The 19,591-nt window shown below is 51.0% G+C and overlaps 3 protein-coding genes across 8 annotated transcripts in view; 2 read left to right on the top strand and 1 right to left on the bottom strand.

Annotated features, from left to right (window-relative positions):
- Window positions 1-18,596, bottom strand: part of SLC51A (solute carrier family 51 subunit alpha) — a 32,201-nt gene extending 13,605 nt beyond the window's left edge. For all 3 annotated transcript variants that reach the window (XM_041405774.1, XM_041405773.1, XM_041405775.1), the window contains exons 1-2: window positions 17,934-18,596; window positions 3,407-3,580 (exon numbers count right to left, since the gene is read on the bottom strand). The gene's annotated coding sequence lies outside the window, so the exon portion shown is untranslated. The remainder of the gene's footprint in view (window positions 1-3,406; window positions 3,581-17,933) is intronic.
- On the top strand, window positions 1,040-17,926 carry TFRC (transferrin receptor). 3 transcript variants are annotated; one of them, XM_041405770.1, is made up of 19 exons: window positions 1,040-1,240; window positions 4,453-4,522; window positions 5,601-5,814; window positions 6,405-6,624; window positions 6,808-6,951; window positions 7,688-7,781; window positions 8,160-8,282; window positions 9,450-9,545; window positions 9,689-9,828; window positions 10,201-10,370; window positions 10,678-10,797; window positions 11,384-11,469; window positions 11,583-11,646; window positions 11,979-12,046; window positions 12,401-12,468; window positions 12,841-12,922; window positions 13,552-13,776; window positions 14,240-14,380; window positions 14,659-17,926. In XM_041405770.1, the coding sequence occupies exons 2-19, from the start codon at window positions 4,490-4,492 to the stop codon at window positions 14,899-14,901; spliced, it is 2,331 nt and encodes a 776-aa protein (XP_041261704.1). In that variant the 5' UTR covers window positions 1,040-1,240; window positions 4,453-4,489; the 3' UTR covers window positions 14,902-17,926. The 3 variants fall into 3 exon arrangements, with proteins under 3 accessions (XP_041261704.1, XP_041261705.1, XP_041261706.1); XM_041405771.1 differs by lacking the exon at window positions 1,040-1,240 and adding an exon at window positions 2,737-3,023; XM_041405772.1 differs by lacking the exon at window positions 1,040-1,240 and adding an exon at window positions 3,084-3,409.
- A 181-nt stretch (window positions 18,597-18,777) lies between the features above and the next one.
- Window positions 18,778-19,591, top strand: part of TNK2 (tyrosine kinase non receptor 2) — a 21,631-nt gene continuing 20,817 nt past the window's right edge. For both annotated transcript variants that reach the window (XM_041405768.1, XM_041405764.1), the window contains exon 1: window positions 18,778-18,998. The gene's annotated coding sequence lies outside the window, so the exon portion shown is untranslated. The remainder of the gene's footprint in view (window positions 18,999-19,591) is intronic.

Raw genomic sequence — 19,591 nt, 5'->3', positions numbered from 1 at the left:
GGGCAGAAGATCAAAGTCTTTATTTTGTCTCCAGGTGCCTGTTGCCGCTCTGGCCCTGCGCCCTGGGGTGCCTGGAGTGCCACATAGCCCCTGTTCCATGGAGTGCACAGCCAAAGGGAGCCCTATAACCACCTCCCACCCCACAGACCACTGCATGTCCCACAGCCCTTGGCCTCAGCCCAACAGCAGATCCAACTCCAGCACTTGGTTCTCGGCTTTTCCATCCCTTCCAGACTGAAGAGCCATGTTAGTTGCAGTATTTCGTGCCATAGAAGTGTTCAAGCCACCTCACAACATTGTTTGTGATAAGCTGCTGGAAAACCAGATTTTCACAGAAGGGACCAACAAGGATCACCAAATCCTGCTGCAAAACTGAAGTGAAACCATATTTTGATCACATGTTCTCAGCATCCCAGAGGAAGGATGCTGGCACATCATGAGATATACTGTACAAAAGCATGTGGAGTCATTTGAGTCTAGTCAGAGGACTGACAAACCCCCCAGGATTTCAGAGGACACATGGACATCTCCTAAAATAGCCAAATAGTTTGGTTTGCCAAACCACAATGAGGAGAAACACCCTGATGCTGGGAAGACAGATCAGAAGTCAGCAGTAACCAATCCTACATCCTCTTTCCTCTTCATCTATTTCCCAGTTTTTGCTCTCCGTTCCTCGCAAAGATTTTTTTGGTTGTTCTGGGCAGCCCGAGCATCTGGGCTCGGTACTGCCAGCAGTACAGGCGTCACTGTGTCAACAGCAGGTGTCCCTGAGAGAGGTGGCACCAGGCAGCAAGCACCGACAGCCAGCCAGCTCCCAGTCACTTGCAGGGTGAAGTCAGGGGTACACAACACTGCTTTTGAAGAACACTCATTTTAAGGTATTTTACCGCCAAAGCCAGCTGAGGCGCAAAAAATATCTGAGTTTCTAGAAGAGCAGCTTTCTTCTCTTTTTCCGGGCACGTGCAGAAATGGGGAACTGAGCGCAGGGCGCCGCGATTGGGAAGGGCAAAGCCCCGCAGGCAGGGCGGGCCGGGCCGGGCCGGGCGGGCCGGGCCGAACCTCCGCCTGCTGCCGCCGGAAGGGAGGCCCGGCGGGCCGGCAGCGCGGGCTGCCGCAAATCCCACTGCCGCCCTCCCGGCTCGCATTGCCACCTTGCTGCAGGGAGCGTCCGGAGCCTGAGCGCCCTGCAGGTGTCCCTCGGAGTGGAATCGCTGCCCTGCGCCTGGCACGGTGTGCACAGGTAAAGGGAGCTGAGGGCTTGGGGAGGGGAGCCCAGGAGGAGCATAAAAAACAGGGCAGAGCTGCGGGGTTTTCCCCGGGTTATGCTTTCCTGAGCAGCAGGCTGCATCCAGGCTGTTGTGGTGAGAAATGAGCGGAGCATCCAGCCTGCAGGACTGATCTAAACTCTTTCAGAGCTCTCTTATGCCTTGGGCTTCCACCAAGGCACCGGCCAGCACCGTGTACCACGGGTCAGTCACACGCCGAGTGACAATGGTTTTCCCTCCCATGCCTGGCATCATCGCAGCTGCTGAGGGATGAATCTAGAGCAGAGAGAGCCCGGCTCAGAGCTCCTCTGGTAAACAGAACTGGCAGGTCCGCCAGCACTTCTTGCCTGAGAGACACTTTACAGTCTTGTCTCCAGACTTCGAGCTGAATTTCAGGTCTAGTTAATCCCCCTTTTATCAGCACAGGAATGTATTGCTTTTCACCAAACGTAATCCTCTTTGCAATCATGTGTTCTGCCAAACTACAAACTTTCTGCTCCCATCCTTCTTTCTTAGGAAAGGATTTGAGGCAATAATCCGGGCCTACTGATTTATTTTTGTAATGAGCAAGGGACAAATGAGCACAGTACTGCAGAACATGCACACACACAAACCTTGAAGCGTTCTGTAGCTGTGACATGCTTTTGAGGGATGCCCTGAGCTGAAGGACTGAGGCTGGAAGCAGTGACCTTCTCTCATGGTGGGCCACAGCCTGTGTCCTGACGCAGGCTGTCCATACTTGTGTTTATGGGCTGGAAGTCAAAACACCTGCCATGCTTCTCCTTGTACAAATAAATAGCAATCTGTGCAGCCCAACACAAAGGAAAGGCACCTCGGGTGTCTCTGCCCATTCAGATCTAAAAAGGTAGCCCTGAGCACATGAGACTTGCTGGGACCTGAGGATGCTGCAAGCCTCCCAAGCCAGAGCAAGTCCTGTGTCTTGTTTGCACCACCCAGGGAGGAAAATATTTTTCCTGCCCTCATCCCTCAAAATGCTGAGAGGGTGGGAATGCTGAATCTGTGATCCCCTCTTTCTTCTACTGTGGTACAAGCATGCCTTCCCACGAAGAGTTGTTAACCTCATCTCCCTGCCCCACTTCCAGCCCTTCCTGCGGGGAAGCTGGGACTGGTGTGCAGGCAGTGAAACACATGCCACTTAGCTCCTCCACTGTACCAAGAGCACCTAAAGGCAATTTATAAAGCGAGCTGCTTCATTCTTTATAAAGGAAGTAGGTTGTAGTGAGGAGGGGACCATGCCTACAGTGAGAGGATTAGAGGAAATGGCCTTTAGCTGAGATGGAAGATTCAGATTAGGTATTAGAAAATTGTTAGAATTATTAGAAAATTGTTTTTCGCCGTTTCAGGCACTGGAATAGGTTTCTATAGAGGTGATGGATTCGTGACCCCTGGAGTGCTTAAAAGGTGCTGGCTCACGCGGTTTAGCGATTACAGTGGTGATGCTGGGCTGATGGTTGGACTGGATGATCTTGGAGCTCTGCCCTATGCCTCTGCGCAGCAAGGCCAGGCAGGGCACACGGCCGAGCCCTTGGGTGGGCTGTGCGGGCGGCGGGACACGGACCCGCAGCAGCACGAACAGCCGCAGCAGGCGGAACGTGCTCAGGCCAGCGGGGAGGCGGAGCTCCGTCCCGCCCCTACAGACGCGTTCCGAGCTGGGCCGCGCCTGGGCCAATCCCGCCGCGCCTTAACTCTACCACGGGCGCCGCAGTGGAGCCCGGCGCGGCGCTGGAGCTGCTGCGGGTGAGCGGGCGCGGGGCCGCGGCACGGCGGCAGCGGAATGCCGGGGAGCGGGGCGGGAGGCGAGGACGGAGGGAGGCGGCGCGGGAGCGGCGGCGGCGGCGCGAGGGCCCTGGCGGCGCACGGGGCCGCGCCGCATGCGGCAGTGCCCGCGACCTTGACGGGCCCGGCACGGCGGGCACGGGGCAGACGTGCCCGCGGCCGGCCGCCTATCGCCCGCGCCGCTTATCGGGCGCTCCGCAGCCGGGCCCTCGTGGCCGTAGCGGAGCCGCCCAGCCCCGCGGCGTGGCTGCTCAGGCGTTCTCGGTTTTCTCTGTTTTTCTTCTCTTTGGCGTATTTCTGAAAGATCGGGGCCTGGCTGGAGGGGCTCGGGTCGGCATCCGTACCAGGTGCGATGCCCGCAGGCCCTTTGTGCTTCCCTGCGTCTTGCCGGGTTTCCTTTTAGCAGACCGTCCACATGCTCGGTTCGCTCGTGCCCCGGTGGGAGCCTGCGGCCTCAGGCTGTCACTTGGGGAAGGCTTCTCGAATCTGTCGGGGTTTCACTTCCAGGTGTTCTTGCCCTAAATAAAAGGTGAAATAAGCAATGGCCACTGTTAACCTTTGATCTCCAAATAAAACCTTGCAGGGCTCCCGGTGTAGAGCTAATCCACGTGCACCTGAAGACCAGAGCACCTATTAGCAGCGGCGCTTGAGGGCATACTCAGGTTGCTTGCTCGCAACCTCAACACCTGTCTGGTCACTCATTAAATTACAAACCTTTTCCAGGAAGAAATGGAGAAGCAAATGAGTTTCAGTTTACCTTTCAGATATGTTTGCTGTTTGCAGAGAACTTAGAATTTTAAAAGTTGTTGAAACTATTTTGAAAATGTAGCAGTTTTCAGAGACTTTTCAAGACAGAAATTGCCTTCACAAAGTTTTTGAGAACATCGCTGTCTAGGAGGGATGTTCGTATTAGAAGTGTTTTGTCAGGGGTTGGAGTTTGTGCTGCTTTGCCTTATGGCCTTGTGCGACTTCTCTCTTCCAGCTGGACTCTTCCTGTCATTGAGATGGAGCCCAGGAACCTTAGATATCTAGAGTCCGTGGTGGCAGTTGAGTAAATGCCTCTTGCCAGCACTCCCTAAATGGAGATGTTCCCGCCATTAATAAGACCCTAGGCTGAACTTAGCCATTGGAGACTGTATTATTCCTCGTTTGTATGCCTGTCAGTATGCCCAAAGTTCAACAGAAAGAACTGATTGGAGCTTATAACTGCCATGGGAACTTCAGGTTGCATTCAAGGTTCATTCATGCAGGTTCACTAAAGTAGTGACTTAGGTGGAAGCATGCACAGAAAATCCATGGGCAAGCAGTGCAGTAGTGGCAGTAACTGACCTCAGGTGTGTAATGTAGTGGCAGGGGAACAGCCTAACCTTGTTGTATTCTGAACTTCTAGGCTTTGGTGAAGTTGGTTTGCATTTGTCCAGAAGGCAATGGATCATGCCAGAGCAGCAATCTCTAACTTGGTAAGACATGGTACCCTAATGCTCTTTGTTTCTTGGTGGGCTGATGGTTCTGTAGAAGAAGGGTTCAACAACATCTGTGTATGAGATTGTATAATATTATTTTTATATTTTTCCATGCAGTTTGTTATCTGTTTGAATATACGTGAGTTGTAGAATTGCGTATAGCTATCCTGTGCAACAGGTGGCTTTGTTGGTGGAACTGTATGAAGGATATTTGATGGGTAGTGAGCTATGTTTATTCAATAAACATCATAAATATCACTACTTATCAGTATTGGAGAAGATGATGGATCCAAAGCAGCGTTAGGTGCTGCTGTGTGGATGGTGAGCCAAATGTCACTGCAAGTAGCTGGCTATGATAAGGAAGTGGCTCAAGCAGTTCAGTGCTGGTGGGTTTATCATTAGCTGCTGTCGTGTTTTGGGTCTCTGAGGGCTGTTAAGAAAGGGGGGGCGGGCCATGAATAAAATTGCAGAAGGAAGTGCTGCTGAGGAAGCCCTTCAAATGCCTACTGGGACAATCAACATGTGTTCTATTGTTACTTGGGGGGTGGAAATTCAACCACAAGTCCAGCTTTTGAAAGCAACCTGTGCTTGAAACAAATGTGCAGGAACTTGTTCAGCCAAGCCTGCTGGTCCTAGAGAGCTTGGATTGTGAAATGACCCAAGGCTAGAACTGAGAGTGTGGTGGTTTGGTCTCTGAACAAGAATGGGAGATACGCAGGGTTGGGGCATGTCCTGTGTGTGAGGACATGCCTCAGGTGTGAGGGAGCCAAGCTGCGGAGCAGCTGAGCAGGGAGAATGTTAGGACTGACTGCAGTGTTGCCCTTTCCGAAATATGAGCAGGCAGCCACTTCACGGTGGGTGGTGTGGGTCAGAGTGGAGCTGCAGGTCTGAAATAGACTCTGGAGACCCTGAGTGGGTCTGAGTCTTAACTTTCCTGTCAGCCCAAACGCTCGCTGCACTGCAGCAGCTGCAGATGGACCAGCAGTGTTTGGGTTGGAGCACAGGTGCAGCTGACTGCAAGGACTGCAGGCTGGTGTAGCCAACTCTTCCATCTCTTGACTGCCTTTCCACACAGTTCAGCGGCGAGCCAACATCGTACACACGCTTCAGCATTGCCCGGCAGACGGATGGAGACAACAGCCACGTGGAGATGAACCTGGCTGCTGATGAGGAGGAAGGAGGGGAAATTGGGAGGCCAGAGCACCTGCATGCCAGCATGCCTCCTCCACGGAGGAATGGCAAGAGCCTCTGCTTCGTAATCATTGCAGCTGTCCTCCTCCTTTTGATTGGTAAGGAAGGGTGGGAGGCAACTGCATGAAGTGGACTCTGGTATTGAATGTAATCTGAGATTGTTAAATTTCAGTCTGTATTGTTTTCAGAGATAATTCAACAACTGGGATCCAGGCCACAGCCTCTTGTCACTAAGTATGTCTAGATCAGACTTATGGTACAGCACTGACACAAAGAATTGTGGAGTTTGATTGTGGAGAACTGTGACTTAGCTGAAGGGAAAACTGGTCCATGTCAAAGTTTTGTTTTCCCTCCATTAACTCCTAACACTTCTGTAGAGATACAGGTCAACAGATGAGTAAAGCCTTTGGTACTTGTCTCTTAAGGTTTTTAACAATGCCATTGGCCTAAAGTGAGCATTTTCCTTCCCAAGTGGCGCTGGAGGGACTCTGCCAAGTGCAAGATCAGATTTACAGTGCCCCTTGAAACATGCCAGCTCAGGCAAAATGTCAGGCTGCATATTTGTCTGTCCTTGGGTAAGCCAGCTAGTCAAAAATGGTGAGAGCAGAGATGTATCTCAACTCTGAAGCTGTGTGGTGGGGTTCAGTCATCTTTCTGCAGCACAAAGAAATACCTGTTCTGTCCACAGGGTTTCTGATCGGCTACTTGAGTTACCGTGGACGAACACAGAGGGTTAACAGGTGTCTGGATGGAAGTGGCAACTGCGAGATGACTCCTACTGCATCTTACTTCTCAGATGATGGAATGGAGGAAGAAGAGGTTCCTGGACCACGTATCTTATACTGGCCTGAATTAAGAAACATGTTGTCATCTAAACTGTCAGCTGCACGTCTTGAGACCAGCCTGAGGTAACGGTTCCAGAAAGTTTATCTGGAGCTTTGAGAGGCACAGCCTGTGAGCAGAACTCGGGCTCATTTCGAGAATAAGCTTATGTAAGGTGGTGTGTTTTAAACTCAGGCTTAAATGGCTTTGCAGACTGCAGTGCAGCCTGGTGTTGTAGCCTAAGCTATACATATATCTGTTACCTACAGGCAAAGAGAAGGTAAGAATTCTTTTGAAGCTGGCAAGGTGGAAGATGAGAGCACTGCCAGCTACATTCATGACCAGTTCACCAGCTTCCGCTTGGATGACGTGTGGAATGATGAGCACTACGTTAGGCTGCAGGATAAAGGCAGGTACGTTAAAGAAGAGGTGCACATCTCGTCCATATAGCATCGATACCTGTAGTCTTGAGCAAACGTGTGATTTCTGCTTAAAATGATGTGAAAATTGTGAGCCAGTTACCACTCTGCAAAGTCAACCCCAATCTAGCCAAGCAGTAATTGCTCCTGCCTCTTCTCAGGCTTTCTGAATCCAGAGGATCTGGAAGCAACACTCTGGATGTTTCCTGGGGCAGCTGTTTCCTCCAAGTATGCTTAGGAAGTGAAGAGAAAACAAACTTGAGTGAAAACTCAGCTGACAGGCAGATTCCCTGTGTCTAAAACTGCTGGCACAGGTGACTCTGTCTTGTCACCCAGACAGGGCTGCACACCTGGCAGTGGCTCCTCCAGTAGCTCAGGAGGGTGTCAGCAGGCATTGTGTTGTCTGACAGTTCACTCCCTCATGTCTGACTTGCCCCTTTTTGTCAGGGGAAATGAGTTTGCTCAGCTTCTCTTGGGAGGTGACTGAGAGACTTGGAAGCAGATACTCTTTCTGCTACTAGTCTTAGAAATCAGCCTTCATTAATGTCTCTGACCAGCTCCAGAGATTTTGCATGGAAGTACTGGGATGAGTTTGCTTGCTTCAGGCTGTATTGACATGATCAGAATTGCTAGAGCACAGACTGAATACAGTCACAATACTGACTCAGAATACTGAGCTAAATAAGTTCTTGTGTGAAAGAGTATAATGCTGTCTATCTACATTTAACAGTAGCAAGAACCAAGTGGTCATTGTAGAAGATGGTGAAGAAGTGTTGGAGAGTCCTGATGCATATGTGGCATACAGCAAGAGCGGCACAGTTGCTGTAAGTGACTCCAGAAGAATCCTGGAAATATGTCTGTACACTTAAAAAATAAGTCCCTTTAAGATAGGGAGTATATAGAGCCCTCCCCAGCTGAGAGAGCTGGGTGGGGTGGTCACAGAGGGGAGAGAGGAATGGGCCCAGATAGCATTCTTACTGCAGCAAGATGCTGGAGTAACTTTAAACTTCCCTGCTGGAATGCAGACAGGACCCTTGGCAGAAGTGCCGCTCCAATGGGCGTCTTGCAGTGGATCAGTTTACATTGCTGAGCTTCAGCTCCCCACTGTTAACAGGAGTCACTGTTACAGTGACTCTGTAGGCTCTTGCAGGTATCTTGCTGACTTTGGACTGCTGCATTCATAACCAGTGTTTCTATTGCAGGGCAAACCCATCTATGTGAACTATGGACGGAAAGAAGATTTTCAGAAGATACGAAATATGCGTGTTTCAATGGATGGAGCTATAATCATCTTCAGAGCTGGAAAAATAACCCTTGCTGAGAAGGTAAGCAGTGTGTGCCCCAAAGCCTGGCTAGACTTGGCAGCAGGAAGCTATGCTTCCTGCTCTTTGAGGTGCAGAGGTATCTCTTTTTTAGGTCTATAGAACTCATGTATGTAGGATTGTTCTGCAGGCCTGGTCTTGCTTGTTTGCACTAAAGCTCCATGTGCAGGTCTGGACACTGAGGCTGAGAGTTTGTTACTGTTTGTGGTGCAATTCTTCTTGGCCTCGGGCAGTTTGCTGGAACAACCAGGCCTCTGGAGTGATGGGGCTGGGAGCCAGAGCCATAAGGCTGCCAGAAGCAGGGCAGCCTTGCCTCCAGGACACCTCTTGCTGCTGTACAGCCAGATACTTTCAAAGCTTGGCTGCAGTGTGTCACTTGGGCCCTTGCTGACTGTTGAACCATGCAGCAGTGCTGGTCCTGGGTCCAGCTGGTGGCCATGCATGGTGCTGTAGTGTTCCCTCCATAGAGAACAGAACCAAATAGCTAAGCAGGCTAAAGGATCCAAGTGTTTCTATATGCAAGCCTGTTCCATATCTGACCCAGAGCTGCTCCTCAGATGGGTGCTCCTGGGGGGGCTGGGGCACAGGACCCTTTGCAGTTGGACTCGGCCTTGTCTGCAGGCATCTGAGAGAGGCAGAGACAGAAAGTGCTTCTAAAAAATGTGGTCACTGGTTCTCCAATCCCATTCCCACTTTCCAAACTGGTGTCTAGCTGTACAAGAGTGTACCAGTGGCATACCAGAGCTGAGTTGTAGGTGTGTTAAACGGGGACCTGGCTAGTCCACTCTGCCACCATTTTCCATGTGAAGATGAGCCTCCAGTGGCTGCTTGTCTTGAGACTAACCTCATCTTGGGAAAACAGATGGAGCGTAATCAAAATTAAATAATACATTTTAAGCTGCTCCAGGGAGCAAGTATGAGCTGAAAGAATCATAGACTGAGACACTGTGGTGTGTTCTAACTGTTCAAAAGGATTTGAACACAGTTTGCCTGGAGTAGGGCTGAGCTGCTGGGACTCAGCTGCCTTGTGTCTCTGTCAGGTAGCTGTTAAAATCAGTTGTGGAGTTGGGCACTGAGAAGCACAACCCTTCACACCATTACTCCATGTTCTTTCCTGGACTCCCCTTGCTTGCAGTGTGGATGTACAATTAATGTTTCTCTTTGCTGCAGGTTGCAAATGCCAGAAAGGAAGGAGCAGTTGGTGCCCTGATGTACCCAGGTCCCTCAAATGACAGGAGGGCAGATTCGTATGTCCCCTTTGGACATGTGAGTATGTAACTGATTCCCCTGTTTGTTCCCAAGAGCCTCTCTGGCTGGAGCTGCAGCCTGGGGCAGTCCAGCAGTGCCCTTGTGTAGATGAAAACTGTTGGACTCTGGTGAGACTTGAGGACTCCTCTTGCTTTTCACAGGCCCACCTTGGAACTGGAGACCCTTTCACCCCAGGCTTTCCTTCTTTCAACCACACCCAGTTCCCACCAGTGGAATCTTCTGGACTACCTCAAATTCCTGTTCAAACTATCTCTAGAGAAGCAGCAGCCAGACTGTTTGGGTAAGTGTTTCTGCTGTCATGCAGGCTGAGGTGCTGTGGCCAGGAGTGAGGGTGCTGTGAGGTTGTGTGAGACAGAGCTCTCTGCTGCTCTCTGCTGTGTGTGGCTGAGAGCATGTTCTGGAACTGGCTGGAGAAGAGTCACTTGTGTCCGTGTCTCATGTCTCAAAGATTGAAGTTAATCTAGTGTTGGGTTCCTCTTGGCCTCTGCATTCTACCCCTCCCTGCATAGTTAGTGGTACAGAACTGCAAACTCTCTCCAAGGCAGGCCCTGAACGAGGTTGCACCTGCAGTTGCAAGTGTGCATTTTTCACACAATAGCTGAATGAGGTCAGAGCTGGACAATGAGTTCAAAGGGTCTTCTTTTTCTCTCAGAAAAATGGATGGAGACAAATGCCTTCAGGAATGGACAGCTGATATCATGGGATGTAAGGTGACAGTGAGCAGCAGCAGCAAGATGACAGTGAAACTGACTGTGAACAACGTTATTGTGGATAGGAAGATTCTGAACATCTTTGGTGTTATCAAGGGATTTGAAGAACCAGGTAACAGCAGCTGCATTGTGGCTCAGTTTTGAGAGGAACCCTTCTTCTTCTGTGGCCATTGGAATGGGACAGCTGCTCCCAGACAGATGACAGCTCTTTCTCAGCAGAACTAAGGCCTTCCCCCGAGGATCAAAGAGAAATCTGAACCATGCTGCCAGGGAAAGGCTAACGAAAGCACTCAGTGTGCCAGATACAGGGATCAGACTGCAGACTCTTCCTACTACAGAAGCTGAAAGTGGCTCTTCTCATAAATGGTATTTGCAATCTGAAGCTTGCAGCTCAGGTCTTGATCTTGTCTCCTTTACAGATCGGTACGTTGTGCTTGGAGCCCAGAGAGACTCCTGGGGGCCAGGAGCAGCCAAGGCTGGAGTTGGCACTGCCATCTTGTTGGAACTTGCCCATGTGATCTCAGACATGGTGAAAAATGGTAAATATTTGTGAACAAAAGCACGAGGGTGGGAGGTGATGCAGGTGCAATAGTGGAGAGCCCAGTTCCAAAGTAGTCCTTCAGAAGGTGTAAGGAATCTGACAAAGCTTCCTGAGAAGCTATTACTTGTCCAATGCAACTTGTCTGCAGTGAGCATTCACTTCTAAGGGACTGCCTGCCTGTGTCTGGCATGGCTCAATTACCAGTGTGTCCTTGGATAACACGGGATGCAAACCTTAAACTTGAGCTGTCTGTTGGACAGCCAGGCCCAAAGTGGGAAAACTCTGAAGCATCTGACCAGCTGGAGCAGTGGGGATTGCATGGTGGCAGTTAGTGTGAGCACACTTGTCTCCAGGGTTAATTTTGGGCTCAGGCAGCTAAACAAAACAGAGTGGAAATGCAGACAGCATTGTTCTGCTGCGCAGTTCTGCAGCATGTGGGGGCAGGGTACAGTGTCCATGCAACGTGCACATTTCTCTGCAGCAGCGCTGTCTGAGGAGCAGGCAATTCATCATCCCAGGCCCGCAGTGCTAATCTGCATCTCCATGGGGAAAGGGCAGACCTCTCAGTCTCTCTCTCTTTACAGATGACTACAAACCACGGCGCAGCATTATCTTTGCTAGCTGGAGTGCGGGAGAGTACGGAGCTGTGGGTGCTACCGAGTGGTTGGAGGTATTGATTATTTAATAGAGTTCTGCAGGATGGCTGTGCAGTTTTTCCTGTGGATTAAACATTCTGGTATTGGACTGCTACTTCTCATTATTAAAATATTTGTTTTGTTCTAGGGGTACTCCACCACGCTGCATGCCAAAGCCTTCACTTACATCAACTTGGATACTGCAGTCCTGGGTAACCTGCTGCTCTTTCAAGTACTTCTTGAAATTGGGTGGGACTAGAATAGCTTGAACAGATATCCCTTAACCTCTAGGAATGGGGGCTGTGCCAAGAGGTGACTGGTGAGTGTTTGGCTGAAGACTGGCATGGCTCCATTTATTCTCCTGCTGTCACTGAGCTGGGAGGCTGGTATAGCCTAAGCCGTGAGGAGTCAGCTCTGCTAAATCCCAGTAGACTGTCCTGTGTCTGTTGAAGGTCCTTTGGCAATTGTAGCTGCAGATCAGGGGTTGGCAGCTCTAGCAGTTTGATTGTGCCAGTTATGTGAAATACCCTTTCATTTTTTGCAGGCTCCAAAGACATCAAGATTTCTGCTAGCCCGTTGCTGTACTCGTTGCTGGAGACAACTATGAAGAGGGTGAGTTAAAGAGCATTGATCTGATCAAGGTGACTGTGGTTTTAAGGAGGAACTGAAAGCAGACAGCTGTGCTGGGTCTCTGCCTACTTGACAGGAGAAAGACCTATTTAGGAGAAAAACCTGGGATTCTGAAGGGGCCCTGTCTGAAATCAGCTGGGCTCTGGGAATTGCAGTTCACACATGCAGAATCTAAAATCAGCAAATGCCACAGTTCAGTGGCAGATGTGCCAGTGTAGAGAAAGGTCAGGAGAGCACACCTGACTCTGGCATCTGCACATCAGTGTAAGCTCCAGGATGGAGCTGGAAGCCCAAGCAGATATCAGAACAAGTGCAGTGATTATCATCTCTGTGCAGGTAAAGGACCCCGCAAACGATTTGGATAACCTGAATAGCAGAGTTGGCCTTGACTGGATAAAGAAAGTGTAAGTATTGTCATCCATCTCTTTGGGAACTCAGGTCTCCATAAAGGAGCAAACAATATGGATTCTGCTGGAGTGTCATACTGCTGTCTGGGGTGGGTTCTACCTTCTGTGGGGTTAGGCAAGTGTTAACAGTACTGCACTAACTGTGCTGCCCCAAGCTGGCTGAGGCAGCCCAGGCACCTTCCTGCAGGACAAGAACAGCCTTGTACCAAGGCCAGTGGCAGGGAATAGACAAGTAGGACCAGGGATCTGGCTGGGACTCCTTCAGTCTTGTCTAGAGTTCTCTTGGCTCAAAGCTTCAATTGTAGAGCTTGTAGCTTTTCTCCTGGGGTGCCCAAACTAGTTGGTAACTACTCTGCTTATTTTCTGCAGCGTTCCCCTTGATCTGGATAATACAGCATACCCTTTTCTGGCCTACTCAGGAATCCCAGTGGTTTCCTTTGGTTTCTACGATGTAAGTAATGTGTGCTTGCCTGGTGTGCTCATTCCATGCAGAGCACTGTGAGGATATCTGCTCTCCAGGATGGTGGGGTAAAAGGTGCTGAGCTCAGTGTCCTTGCAAGAGCCTCTCAGAGGGAGGAGGTGCAGCCTCTGGACCTGGTGGCTATAGCAGTACTTGATGTCAAGACTGCTCCTGGGACAAGGCTGGCCCACAGCTTCTGTTCCAAAGTACTGAATACTTGCAGGTTTTTGGGGAGAGGGGTCACTTGCTTCTGTGGAGGCTCAGATATCAATGAATCAGAAGCTAAAAGCAATAGCAAGATGTCAGTCTGTTGCTGCATCAGTGAAAGGCTGTTCTACAGCCTGCTGGTCAGCAAGCAGAGGGCATTGTGGAAGTGATACCACTGCCCTGAGCAAGTACTGAGCAGAGCATCCTGCTGGTCACTGGAAGCTGTCAGGGATGAGATACAAGAGCTCCATTCCCTTCCCAGTGCTCTGGAGTTTTGCCACTTGAGTCTTTGCTCCTTAGCAGCACAGGGAGATGGGATGTGGTGGAGATAACAAGTAACCTTTGGTGGGGGATGAAAAAAGTCTTGACTGGAAAAGCATTCTTGGCTAACTTCAGGACCTTCTTTCTTGCAGGAAGGTGACGAGTATGCCTTTTTGGGCACTACTGAGGACACTCTGGCTAACCTGAAAAGGAAGACTGACAACTTGTATTCTCTCATGCGTACTGCTGCAGAAGTTGCTGGACAAATAGCTCTCAGGCTGACCCATGACCATGAGCTCTTCCTGGACATTGATCGATACAGTGACGAATTGCTGTCGTTCCAGGAGAAGCTTTGGCACGTCAACGCCAATGTGAAGGTTAGAAGGACTCTGAGTTCACCAAATCCCTGATGATTATGGGGTCATGTGCTAATAAGGCCCTGTGCCAGTAGATACAGCAGGATGGACACCTTTCCCCTTTAGACATAAAAGGGTAGCGAAGTGTGACCAGAATCAATGTTCCTTGTAGAGCAGTGCAGGCAGAGTAGCTGTGGCAGACAGATTTTGCTGATCTGGATGCCATGAGCTCCTGAGGAAATGGATGTGAACAGTTTATTCTCCAGTTATCATTCACAGCATAGTGCAGCTTTCCATCTCATTTGCACCTCTGCTGAAAATCTACAAGAAACTGCGGGTAGGGAGTGACCTCAGAAGAGCCTGCCAGGAACTTGTTCTGCTACTTGGCTAAACTGCCAAAAAAAAAAAAAAGCCCAACACTTTCTTTTGGTAAGAGAGCAGCAAAAGAAGAAAATCAGGTTTGCTAACAGCTCCTCCCTTGCAGGAACTGGGGCTGACCTTGAACTGGCTGTATTTTGCCCGTGGAGACTTCCAGCGAGCTGCAGATGCTCTGAGAAGAGACATCGAAAACAGTGACAGGGAAAACAGGATTGTCCGCAGAGCCCTGAATGACAGGATGATGAAGGTGGGTATCTTCAACTGGTTTTTCTTCCTTCGCAAAGGAAGAGAGTGCTGGCTGGGAAGGGCCTTTCCCTAAGGGGCCGTGGGCACTGTGCAGACTGGTGTCTCTTCCACTTGCTCAGTGGCAACACGATGGCTTGCTCATGAGAGAGGGTCTGGCCCTTGCAGAGCTGCTCTGGGAAAGGGCTGAGTGGGGATCAGAGGTTGGCAGCTTGTGTTGGGGCAGATCATGAAAGAAAAACTTGGGAGGTGATATAACCCTCTATTTGCACCTCTACTCAGGTGGAACACGACTTCCTCTCTCCATACCTCTCACCAAAAGATACTCCCTTCCGCCACATCTTCTTCGGCAGAGGCAAACACACCCTGAAGAGTCTGCTGGAGAACCTGGAGCAGCTGGCAGTCAACAAGACCAGCGTGGATTTGAATGAGCTGAAAGAGCAGCTGGCCCTGGCCACCTGGACCATTAAAGGGGCTGCCAATGCTTTAGTGGGCGATATCTGGAATACAGACAACGAAATCTAGACGTGGCAAACACCTGGATTACCCGTCTAAGGTACAGGAGAGCTGTGTGCCCTCACAGGGAGCACAGCTTCCTTCCTGGCCCTGGTCCCAGCAGAGGGCCTTGCTGTGTAGATCTAGTTCCACCTATAGCAACACACACAAACTCCCTGTACCTCAGATTAGGTATTGGCATGATTTTTAAATGGCAGCTTCTTGAAGATTTCCAGTACCTTATATGTCGTAAAACCTAACCAAACCCCCTGAAACCTAAGTGAAACCCACTCCCTAACATGGCATTACTTTCCTGTAGATATTCTGGCAACAAAACGTTTTTGACCAAAGTTGAGCATAAAATTTAAATCTCACCTTGACAAATTCACAGGAGACAGTTTTAAAGCAGTACTAAGATTACCAGGAAGTCTCCTCTGACCAGGCTCACCTCAGTCCAAACCAGTCATGTACAGCTGCTCCAGTGTACTTAAAAACTAAGAGCTCAGGTGTTTCCTGAACTGGTACCTTGAGTGGGGAGGTACCTCATCTATTCAGGCTTTTAATTGTTGGCCACCTAAACCTAGTGACAAAATAGGGAATGGATTCCTCTGAACATTTGTAACAAGGATCCCTTCTCCGGCAGGGAGGTGCAGTTCAAAAGTTAAACAATGTAGTAATAGCCTGCAAGTGCTGGATTATCAGCAAGCTGTGAAGTGCCTGCCTGCCTTTACTCAACAGCAGGGTCCCAGTGACATCTTGCAGGCTTGCTTCTGCCAAGGCAGGTATCAATACCCAGGGAAAATGACCCAAAGATAATCCAATGTCCCCTTGATATCCTCGGCTGGCACCTCAGCAAATCCTGCAGCAGAAATGTCTTTAGAGTGGCACTTCAGACCTTGCTGCTTCAGGGGCCTTGTGTGAAATCGAGTCTCTTGCTGGCCAAACTCTGTTTGACTGATGTCATTTTGCAGGTTGGCTCTTGTTTGGCACTGAGATATTTATTTCTTTATTTATTTATCAGTGACAGTGTTCACTATAAATGGTGTGTTTTTTTTATAGAAGATAATTATCGGAAGCAGTGCCTTCCATAATTATGACAGTTATACTGTCGTTTTTGAATAAAGCAGCATCTGCTATTACAATCAAACGTGATACTGGAACTTTGCATTTAAAATAATCAAAACAAGAACCTCAAAAAATTTTGGAAAACTAGCAATTAAGCTTTCTGTGGCAAAAACACCCCTCTGGAAGCAACTTGAAGGTGCAAACCTGGTAGTGAGTCTCCAGGTTACGCTCCAAAGTAATCCTTGAAATGCTGAAAACCTGGGTGGAAATTCCAGTACTAGAAATTTGTCTTCCTTGCAGGGTCTGTGCCCCTCTGTGGGCTTCAGACTTTTCCTGCTCCCCTTTCTGGATGCCGTGTGCTCTCACAGGGAGCACAGCTTCCTTCCTGGCCCTGATCCCAGCAGAGGGCCTTGCTGTGTAGCCCTAGTTCCACCTGTGGCAACACACAGAAACTCCCTGTACATCAGATTAGGCATTGGCACGATTTTTAAATGGCAGCTTCCTGCAAACTTCCAGTACCTTATGTATCATGAAACCTAACTGACATTATCGGGGGCAGTGTCTCCCATAATGTGTAAAGAACAAGGTAGTTTTTGCCTACCACAGTGTTATATCGGAGGCAGTGACCTCCATATGTTGCACTATGGGTGTACGTAATTATCGGGGACAGTGTTTCCCATAATTGTTCTATGCTTATCACGCAATGTCATCTGCGAAGCTTGATGGTTAGTATCTAACATGGATTAATTTCCTGCAGTCCTATTTTTTCACTCTCCTGTGGTGATGCAGATACAATCTTCAGTCTGTTGTGTACATCCTTAGACACTTCCTTCTCCATAGGCTGAACTGTTTCAAATAGCTGTGCTGTCTTGAATTGGCTTCCTGCCTTCAGTCACGAGAGTGGCGCTTGAGTGTTTAGTGGAAACTAGGCAAGGTAGACTGTGTGCTCTGTGGTGTTGTAAACTTCCTTCAAATTAGTTACAAAGACCTGAGGAATTAAAGGTGAATGTAGGGCTTGGGGCTGACAGCTGTCTGGAGGGCTCTGGTCACTGCTCTGCATGGGTACATGTAGCACTTTGAGAGGCTGGCTTGCTGTGGCACTGGGAGGGTGTTGGTGTGTGTTCATGGGCTGCTCACTCTCCAGTTCCGGCTGGAAATTGCAGTCTTGCCCCCTTGGGTGTTGAATGGAGAGAGGAAAATCAGTGTCAGCTCTCTAATGGTGCCGCTCTGCTGTGTGACCTGAAGCTGAGCACTGCTGATGTGTGACACCTGCTAAACTGTGCTGCCTGTTCCCAGGGGCTGTTGCCTGTACTTTGCAGTTTGATTTGGCGTTTAAACCTAACCCGCAGCTTAGTTTTAACCTAAACTCTGCAGTTTGATCTGGCATTTAAACCTAACCTGAGCAAGTGACCTGAGCAGTAGTCCTTGAGGGAAAGAACACTGTTCAGCTGGAGCTCTGCAAGGAAAGGGCAGGGACTGGCCCCCAGCCTAGTTACTGAGCTCAGTGCTCACCAGCTTGGAGGGCTGGATTTTCATCGGTCTCTAGAAACCTGATGCCCAGGCTTGTGCAACTTGTTGCTCTTCCTTAACTTCTCTTAACTCTCTAACTTCCTTACAGCCCTGTCTGTGTTAGTGTTTTCTCTGACATTCTAGTTTCTAGTGACATTTCTCTGGATGGCATCTAAGAGCTGCTGTCTGGGAGTCCTCACTGTGGTGTTTGCATGCATCTTGATGTCAAACTTAATTTTGTGCTTTATAGCCAGCAGAGAGAGACAAAAGACAAAGCTTGTCTCCTGGATAGACAGCACAGCTGTGACTACTGGGATGCCTTGCTCAGTGCTGGCATCTGACTGCTGTGGGGTGCTAAACTGTTTCTGGATTTGCCTGCTGTTTGCTTGAATAAAGTATTTTTGAAGCTTGAACACTCAGTTTGTCTTGTGAGGTTCTGGATTACCTGCTGTCTGCTTTAATAAAGATGTTGAAGTTTGAACACTCACCTTCTCTCGTGCCTTCTTGCAAAGCCATGATGCTGTTGTGGCATTGTGGCCGTGGGTGAGTTTGGGCAGCTGGAGGGAGGCTGCTGTCCTGTTCCATCAGGGCTGCTACGTAGCAGCTCCAGTATCACTTCGTTGATGTGCAGTAGCAAATCTGAACTTCACAGTGCTGCTCAGCTGAGTCCTGCCTTATCACAGACAACTGCAGGCTCTGGTAACGAGGTGGAGGAGCACAACTGTATGCAAGCCCCCAGACCTCCCCCTCCTTTCATGTCCTACTTCCTGCCTCTCCATCACAGACTCTGAAAAGCCTGTGATGTATGGGTGAATGATGGGGGAAGGATGAAATGTCAGGTTTCCCCCTGGCCATGGCCTTGCAGGTCTCTGCTGTTGACAAGGTGGCTGGAGGAGCCTGTGTGTGGCTGTGTCCCAGGAAGCCAGCACTTGCCCCTGCCTTTTTCCTGCCCCTCATCATCCTGGAGGTCCTGTGGGCCAAGGCAGAGCTGCAAGTGTGGGTACTGCTGTGGGTACTACTGTGGGGCAGCTCTGGGAGGGCAGGAGCAGCCTCCTCAGACCCAGAGGCCTGCTCAAGTGAGACTGCACGGTTTGGGGGCTCTGCATTAAAATAAGTTCCGTTTCTCTCTGCTGTCCTCCCCCGTCCTTCATGCCCGTCTCACCTTCTGCTTTACAAACACCACATCCATAGAAGTCGCACTATGAGCGACAGCTTCTCCAGGATCCCAGCTCGCGCTTTATGGGCTGTCCCGGCATAGCTCTGGTCCCTCCTCTTCCCCCGGGGATGATTTACTTGTTGGAAGGACGTCGTTTCCCGCAGCTCCTGCCCGCGCCTGGCAGGGCTCTCTCCCTGCGGTAACTCTGCGAAGTGTCCCGAGAGGCCGGGCCGGGGCAGCGGGAGCCCTGCTGCGGCCGGGCAGCGCCAGCCCCGCGGGGCAGAGGGAGCGGGGAACAGCCCCTTCCCGCTCACCTGGGAGCAGGGATTTTGGCAGCGCAGGGCAGCCCGCGTCCCCGGTGCAGCGGGTTGGTCCCGGGGCCTGGCGCTGCTCCGCGGTGAGTCTGCCTGTCCGTGCGTCCATCCCCGTGCTCATCCATCCATCCATCCATCCGCTTGTCCGTCTGTCCGTCCTCACCCCCGCCGTTACGTAAAGCGGCGGGGCGGCGCCTTTAAGAGCGGGGCCGGGGGCGGGTCGGGGGCCGTCCGGGCTCCCGGCGGCGGCGGCAGGAGGAGGCGGGGGGGCAGAGGGGAGGAAAGGGTGGCGGAGCCGGAGCTCCAGGGGCGCGGCGCGGGGGGGCTTCCCCAGCGTGCGGGGCCGGGGTGGGGCCCGCACCGCGTGCACCATCCGGGGGCAGGGGGCGAGCGGGGCGCCGGGGGTGCCGGAGGGTGGGGGGTTGAGCCCGGCGGTGCCGGAGGGCGGCGGGGTGGCCCCGGGGGTGCAGGAGCAGGGCGGCTTCACTCGCGGCGTGCAGGAGGCGGGGCTGGGGGCGCTGCCCCGCGGCCAGGAGCTGGTGGCCGGCGGCGGGGAACCGAGGGGCGGCGGGGGGCCGGCCCGGTGGCACTGGGTGCCGCTGGGCGAGCGGACGAGCCTGCAGGAGTGGGGCGAGCGGCCCGGGCCCGTCACCGCCCTCGGCAGCCCCAAGCCGGA

This window comes from Onychostruthus taczanowskii, unplaced genomic scaffold (assembly GCF_017590055.1).
Source record: "Onychostruthus taczanowskii isolate IOZ18803 unplaced genomic scaffold, ASM1759005v1 scaffold24, whole genome shotgun sequence".
NCBI lineage: Eukaryota > Metazoa > Chordata > Aves > Passeriformes > Passeridae > Onychostruthus > Onychostruthus taczanowskii.
The sequence above is the reverse complement of the archived record's forward strand: the minus strand, read 5'-3'. Positions and strand labels throughout refer to the sequence as shown.

Bases quoted from the DNA above. Each gene is read 5' to 3' on its own strand.
- TFRC (XM_041405770.1), top strand. From the start codon at position 4,490: ATGGATCATGCCAGAGCAGCAATCTCTAACTTG. The intron at 10,371-10,677 runs GTAACAGCAGCT...TCTCCTTTACAG, and splicing joins CAAGGGATTTGAAGAACCAG to ATCGGTACGTTGTGCTTGGA. The intron at 14,381-14,658 runs GTGGGTATCTTC...ACCTCTACTCAG, and splicing joins TGAATGACAGGATGATGAAG to GTGGAACACGACTTCCTCTC.